The sequence below is a fragment of the Globicephala melas genome, chromosome 4 (assembly GCF_963455315.2).
Source record: "Globicephala melas chromosome 4, mGloMel1.2, whole genome shotgun sequence".
NCBI classification, from domain to species: Eukaryota; Metazoa; Chordata; class Mammalia; order Artiodactyla; family Delphinidae; genus Globicephala; species Globicephala melas.
Window position 1 is genome coordinate 2,752,478 of NC_083317.1, and position 7,502 is coordinate 2,759,979.

The window sequence follows — 7,502 nt, forward strand, 5'->3', positions numbered from 1 at the left end:
CTGGGAGAATCTAGCTCACCACCCTCGTGAACCGGTAAGGATGGGAATCTGATACTCAGAGGGCTTGATAAATCTGCCCGTGTTCACGCAGCGAGCCGCCTGCAGAGCAACCAGCCTGGCTTCCTCAGCGCCTCCTGACTTACTGGTTAGGGGGTGGGGGTAGGGGTTCCGAGGTAGGGGTTCCGTGTCCCGCCTTTGAGGTCAGGCAGAGGGGGTGGGTCCTGGCCAGGCCCTCACCGATGGGGAGCACCGGGCAAGGGACTCAGCCTCCAAGCCTGGGTTTCCTCCCTAACAGTGGAGCCTGTTACAGGCGGCTGGGCGGCTTGAGGGCTGCCAGCTGCCAGGGCGGTTGGCACAGTGCCAGGCACACAGTAGGTGCTCAGTGAATGCCCTTGCTGCTGCCGCTGCTGCTGAGGAGGACCCAGAGATCAATGCGACCTGAGCCCTGGGATGGGAGAGGCGGCCTCCAGCGAGACTGCTCTCCCCGCACTCGCCCCACCCATGGAGGCGACCACTCTGGCGTGTCCCGGATTAGCCTGGTCGTAGGTGTCTCTTGGAGAATTATGGGACACACAGACTCCTGGACTCCAGCCCCACACGGTCTGATTTGCTGGGTCTGGGACAGGGCCCAGGAATCTGTATTCGTGCAGCACTCTGGGTGGGTCCCAAAGGCTGACAGGTTTGGGGGCTGCTGACCCATCCCACCTTCATGGTTCTGGTAGAGGGGACAGACACGTGTCCTAGAGCGGGCAAGGCCAGGCTCTGGTGGCCCAAGACTGGGCAGTGTCCCCCCCAGGAGAGATGTGACCAGAGGTAGACCCTTGTCACCTAACCTGGGTGAGGAAGGGCCGGCAGGCAGAGGCACAGCAGCAGGCGGTGGGGGCCTGGCACCTGCACAGGTGATGAGCTCCAGGCCCTGCATCAGTAGACGGACACGAGCTTGGGAGGAGCTTGAAGGGAGGGGGAGCAGACGGTCCTCTGGGTTCAGAAGTTCCTCCTGCAACAGCCCGAGGGACTGATACCAGTGGGAGCACCACAGTCAGGGATCTGGTGGCTGTCAGATCCCAGAGCGCGGCCGGGCAGCCGCAGCCCAAGCTGTGCTCCCTGCTTTGCATCAGTGTGGCCACCGGTTCGGCAAGCGTCAGGCAGACTCGCCCTCAGCTCTGCAGAAGACGGTGGTCAGCTGGGTGCCTGCGCAGAGTCCGTGTAACTTGGCTGACAGCAACCATGGTGGGTGGGCCGTGCGGGGAGACTGTTCCAGAACAGACCCTAAGACGAGGAGGCTCGGACGCCAGCTGACATGGCAGCACCAGATGGGCGAAGGCCACCGGGATGCAGGCTGGGCCTCCTGGGCCCAGGAGGGGCCGACCCTGGCCCTCTGTCAATGGCCTCAGGAGCTGGTCGTGCCCCAGAGTCCCGGGCATCTCCGAAGGTGCAGAGCAGCCGTGGGCCAGCCCTTGGGCCCCTTAGCTTGAGAAACACCCAGGCAGGGAGGAGAGCAGAGAAGGGGCGTGTACCGCCCGGGGACCCTGGGAGGACAGCGGGACGAGGCTTTGCTTCAGGAATCCAGGCAAGGTGGGGTCTCCCAGCGAGCTGCCATCAGGGAGTCCTCTCAGCTCCCTGCCTGGGCTGGGCCCCAGGGCTCTCTGCAAATCCCCAAGGAGCTCCATCCCGGATTCCCTGAGCCGGCTGCGTGACCTCACACCCCTCCCCAGAGGGCCAAAGTCTGCGTATTCAGGTCTGCATTAGTCAGCTCGAGCCGCCGCGAGGAATGCCGTAGACGGGGAGGCTTAAACAACGGAAGCTCATTTTCTCACGGTCCTGGAGGCTGGAAATCTGAGATCAAGGTGCCACACGCGTAGCTCCTCTGAGGTCGCCCTCCTGGGCATGCAGACAGCTGTCCCCTCCCTGTGACCCCCTTGGTCATCCCTCTGTGTGTGTCTGGGTCCTAACCTCCCCTCCTTGTACGGCCACCAGCCCTATGGGGTTAGGAGCCACGCTCATGACCTCATTTTAACTTATTCACCCCTTTGGAGACCCTCATCTTCAAAATAGTCACATTCCAGGGCTTCCCTGGTGGCGCAGTGGCTGAGAGTCCGCCTGCCGATGTAGGGGACATGGGTTCATGCCCCGGTCCGGGAAGATCCCACATGCCGTGGAGTGGCTGGGCCCGTGAGCCATGGCCGCTGAGCCTGCGCGTCCGGAGCCTGTGCTCCGCAACAGGAGAGGCCACAACAGTGAGAGGCCCGCGTACCGCAAAAAAAAAAAAAAAAGTCACACTCTGAAATGCTGGGGGTGAGGACTTACATATGGATTTGGGGATCACAGCTCAGGCCGTTACCAGGCCTGGGCAAGAACCACAGTGAACTCAAGACCAGCAGCATCTAATGACAGGTCAGTTCTGGCTGCGGCCAGACCGACAGGACCCCTCAGCCCCCCAGACCCGGTGCAGTGATAGGCCAGGCTGTACAAAATGGAAGGCGGCCTCTGGGGTACCCGGGAGGAACAGGGACCTCAGAGACTCTGATTTTCCAAAGTACCTGCGCAGCCCCCTAGTGCAGTGGCTGTTTACGCTGCCTACCCAGGGCATGCCCTTCTCCACGGGTGTGGATGCAAAGGCAGGGCGGCGGCAGGGGGGCTTCCTGTTGGAAGGAGCCTGGGGGGGGGGTGGAAAGGAGTCTGGAGAAGCTCCCACGGGGTGAGGCCCCTTCCCTAGATGGGGCCAAACCCAGAGTGACCCCAAGCTACAAGGGCGCAAGTGTGTGTGTGTGTGTGTGTGTGTGTGTGTGTGTGTGTGTGTGTGTTCTCACACTGTGTGTTAAGCAGGGCTCACTTTTGGAAATTCTCCCATGTGCCCTCCCTGCTTGCTGTCCAGTTTCTCCCGGGAGGAGAAGCCTGGGCACCACCACAAGGAACATCCCGCTGGGCCCCATCAGGGCGCCCAGGGCCCCTGGCCTCCGCTGCCCGGGAGAGGGCCCTCCACATGGCCTGGCAACACCAGCAGTGCCCGTCCAGCCGGGACATCCGCTCGCTTCCCACTCCCGGAGGCCACATCCGGCCGCCCACTGCCCTCTACATGGTCACCGCGCAGCTGGCAGCCCCTGACTGATCGCCCGCCCCCTGCTGGCTCCCCCGGGAGGCTGCTTGTCTCCTCCCATAGCGGGGGAGTCTGGGCACACAGCACGAAGGCCGCCCCTCTGTGTGGGGAACACTCAGACCTGGTTGCCAGAAACCCCCGAGGGCCCCGTGCCTGTTTCAGGAAGGGGGAGCCAGAGTGAGGGGGGCCCCCAGGGTGTGGTACCTAACAGAGATGGACACTTCTGATTTCCGGGGAGCAAAACCCCAAGGGAGCTGGGACAGAAGTCCCCAGGGGGAGGCCAGCGGTCAGGAAATCCCCACCTGGTACCCCAGTTCCCACACGTGGTTAGAGAAGCGAGCCCAGATCCTCTCCCTCCCAAGTCCCCCGCCCCTCCCCCCCTCCCTCCATCCCTCGGGGCTCTTGGAGGAGTCCCTCCTTCCTGCACCGGGTCTGGGAGCCAGGAGGCGACCCGGTCACTTAGAGGCAGCCGGGGCTGAACAGGGACAGGCGGACCAGTCTCCCCCGCCCCTTCGTCTCTCGCATCCCCATTGCGGGTCCCCTCGCGCCTTCTCCATTGCTCTCCAACCCCCCCCCCCACCCGCCACGAAAATAGTACGGCCAGCACACAGCAAGTTGCTTGTGTCACCTGCTCTTTATTGACTGCCACGGGCTGCCTTCTCATGGGTGACCAGATGCCCCAAGAGCGGCACTACATAGAGAAGGGTTGGAGGGGAGGGGGTCTGAGAGGTGCAGCCTGCAGAGAGCCCGGGAGCACGGGAGCCCCGCCAGACGGATCTCACGGCACCTGGCTCGGCCCCGGTGAGGGCGCCTGCCACCAAGGGCTGAGACGCACCTGGCTGGCCCTGGAGACCAGAGGCCACCCAGAGATTGCTCAGCGAGGGGTGTTCTCTGACCTCCCGGCCAGCCTGGACGGCCCGCAAGCCCGGGAGGATGGGGATGCCGTCTGAGAAGCTGGGATGGCGGTCACTTCCACCGACTGGCTGGTGTTGGAATCTGGGTCACTCTGAGGTCTGAGCACCTCAGGCCAAGGCCCCGAGCTCTCCAGGCTACTCTCTCAAACCCTCATGCCCTCGGAGAAAAGGAAAAGGAAATGGAAAAGGGGGAGGCAGGGGAGACAGACGCCCCACTTTCTAGGGTTCCCCTGGAGGGATGGGTGGCGGGGCCGCAGCGGGTGGCAGCCGAGGCCGAGGCCGAGCTTAGGAGGAGGGCGCGGAGCTGGGCTTCTCCTCCCGCGACACGGGGATGGCCCGCTCGCTGTGGCCGGCATCCATGCCAGATGTGACCTTGGGGCCGGAGAAGGTCAGCATGCCGTCCGCAGACAGCGAGCAGGAGAGCGCGGACTGATCCACGTTGGAAGGCAGGCGGTAGCGGCGGTGGAACTCGCGGGAGATGTAGCCGTGGTCATCCTGGGGGGCCGGGGGAGGGCGCAGTCAGAGACGCCGCCACAGTGGGTGGCGGCCACCTCTCACAGAGGAGGGCATCCTGGACCGCACGAGGGTCAGACCCACGATACCCTCACAGGGCGTGGGCTGGACCGTGTCCAGGGCTCTGGGACCGCGCTGCATCCCTGCATACAGTCTGGGCTTGCCTGGGGCCCCTGGCTCTTCACGATAATGTCACCCCACCGTCGTGTGAGTGGTCCTGCCCCTGGCCCGGCCCTTGGGTCCAGCTATCCCTGCACCTCTGGCCTCACAGACTGCTTGGGCTCAGGTCCCTGCCATCCATCTAGCTGAGTCAGAAAGCCATGCCTCGACGTTCCCTTCTCCTGATGCCCTGGACCCAGCTTAGCCCCTGGCCCGACTCCCTCCCCTCCAGGTGGAAAGACCCAGAGCCTCGGCGTAGTGTCCGGGCATCTCCAGGGGCCCAGGAGGGGAGAACAGCAGATGCAGTGGGGTCTCTCCCCCGCCTCCAGCTTCCCCACTACTGGACAAAGCCCTGATCTCTGAGCTGTCCTGGCTGGGCCCCTGCCCCCTCGAGATAACGGGCTCCGGGCACTCGGGCTCCGACACGAGTCAGCTGTACCGTCCTCCCGGGAGAAGCTGGTGTGAAAACCTACGTGGCTTGGAGCTCGCTCCCTTGGTGCTGGTGTCTCCTGGGGTCTTTCCTAATCCTACCCCCTCACCCAGGGGATTTGGACAGAGCCCGGGATGCCGAGTAGCTCCTGAGTGGGGTTCCCCACAGGCCCCGCCGGCCGTTCACCTGCTGCCCAGGCCTGCTGCGGGCCCGGGGCGGCCTCCTGTCACCAGGACGGGGCCTCGCTCGGGGGTGCAGCCCCTCCCTGCGGGCCCAGGCTCACCTGCCGCTCGTTGTGCTTGCCATGGATTTCCACGAAGTCCTCCTGCACCTTCACCGTCAGGTCCTCGGGAGAGAAGTGCTTCACGTCCAGGAAGATGACAAACTTGTCCCGGTCGGATCGCACCTGAAACCAAGTGTCCGTGTGGGTCTCCACGGGGCTGCGGCTCAGGGAGGGGGGTGGCCGGGGCTCAGTCCCCAGTCATCAGAACAGAACCTGCAGTCAAGGCTCTAAGCTCTCCGTCCACATGCCCGGGGGGCAGAGGGACCTGGGACTCAGGCCTCTGTGGCCACTGGGCTGATAGCCGGAGCCCCGGGGCTCTGCGGCCGCCTGGTGGGTGAGGGGCTGCCTGGGTGATGGCTGTGGGCTGCGCGGCCTGTTACACATTGGTTGGTTGGCTGCTTACGTGTTGTTTGGCTGGTCGGTGGGACTGAGCACTTGGAATAAGGTCGCAGCCCTGGGGCTCTGCCCGCCTCTCTGTGAACAGCCTGGGGCTTTGTCTCTGCACACGGACGTGCATGTGACATGCCGGCAGCCTACGCAGGCTGCCCAGCTCCTCGCACAGAGACTGCTTTCAGCCGCCTCCCCTCCCACTCCCCTCGCTGGGGACGCTCCCTTGGGCTCCGTCGGCCCTAGAATGGTCGGCGTTTCACCAGCTCCGAGCAGGCCTCTGTGTTTTAGGCAGTGGTGACCCCTGGCACCTCCAGAGCACTGGACCCTGGGAGGGAAGGCCGGTGGGCTGCCTTGCCTGCCCTCGGGGCCTGGCCTTGGGCGCCCGGGCGAACTCGGGAAGAGCCCACACTCCGCAGCTCCATGGCCGCAGAGGGCTTCAGACAGGAGGCCTCCTGCCAGACCTCGCTGCTGGAGGGAAAGTGCAGCCCCAGGCCACACAGAGCTCCGTCCACCAGCGCCCGTGCCCTGGGCTGTTCCGGGGGCTCCCGGCACATGGAGGGACGCCTCCAACCACATACGGGCCGTGCGCTGATGACAGGCAGCAGGCGGGCTCTTCCTCCCAGCACCCCGGGGGCACGCGAGGCTCTGCTGCGGGGTGGTCTGCCTGGCCTCTGTGCGTCCAGGACGGACGAGGTGGGCTGAGGCGGGAAAGTGGCCCCGCGGCGGTCACCAGCCGCTCCATGAAGCAGGGCGCGGGCACGCAGCGCAGGGGTGCCGCGTCTGCCCCAGGGCCGGCCCTCACAAGCCCCCGCTTCTCGCCCGGCCACGGCCCGGCCCCCGTGCAGCCGCAGGAGGAAGCAGCGCGCAGCGGGTCTTACCTCGGAGATGCCGGAGTCCAGCACACTGCGAAAGAGGGACTGGCGGTAGTAGGGGCTGATGGTGGAGGACAGGAAGGGCAGCAGGTCGTACTCGAAGAGCCCCTCACCGAAGAACTGGTCGAAGAGCCGGCTAGGGTAGAAGGGGCCCAGGGCACGTTTGAACCAGGGGTGCTGGATGGCGACGTCCATGGTGGGCGCGGACTCTGCAGGGACCCGGGGCCGGCGGGGAGTCAGGGCAGGGGCCTCTGGGCAGCGCACTGAGGACCCGGGGCGCACGCCCTCCTTATATACGGCGGGACAGAATGGAGGCATCAGGGGGATTTGTCTGGAAGGCGTGAGCTCAGGAGGGAGGCCGCCCAGTCAGCAGAAACGTGGGCTGGGCTGAGCGTGCACGTCTCCCAGCCCCGGGCTGCAGCGCTGACAGACCAGAGCTTGGGGCGCCAGGGGAACGGCGTCCCCAGGGGGCTTCTCTGTGCGTGGCTCTGTGCCCCCCAACACTCAGCAGGTGCTCAGCAAAGGCTCGCATCTCCCCTTTCCTGGGCGGGGGTGCTGTGTGCCAGGTAGCATGCCCGTGTCTGCATATGTGGTGCCCTGTGACCTCACGGCCACCTTACGAGAGGGAGCTCGTACCCCTGGTTCACAGACGAGGAGAGTGAGGCACAGAGGCTAGACAAGTGGTCCCCGAATCCCACCACCACGAGGCGAGGCTGCATTGTGTTTCAGAACAGAATTACCTCCATGACCTCTTCCTGATTACAAACATTATACGTACTTGTAAAAACTCTCAACAAAGACAGAAAATGAAGAGAGGAAACTAGAAAGCGCCCGTAATTCCAGC

At 64.6% G+C, this 7,502-nt stretch overlaps 1 protein-coding gene across 1 annotated transcript; it reads right to left on the reverse strand.

Annotated features, from left to right (window-relative positions):
• Positions 1-3,724: 3,724 nt before the first annotated feature.
• Positions 3,725-6,853, reverse strand: CRYAA (crystallin alpha A). Its single transcript, XM_030835408.2, has 3 exons — positions 6,665-6,853; positions 5,397-5,519; positions 3,725-4,506 (listed from the first exon to the last, which is right to left on the reverse strand). The coding sequence occupies exons 1-3, from the start codon at positions 6,851-6,853 to the stop codon at positions 4,297-4,299; spliced, it is 522 nt and encodes a 173-aa protein (XP_030691268.1). The 3' UTR covers positions 3,725-4,296.
• Positions 6,854-7,502: the final 649 nt, after the last annotated feature.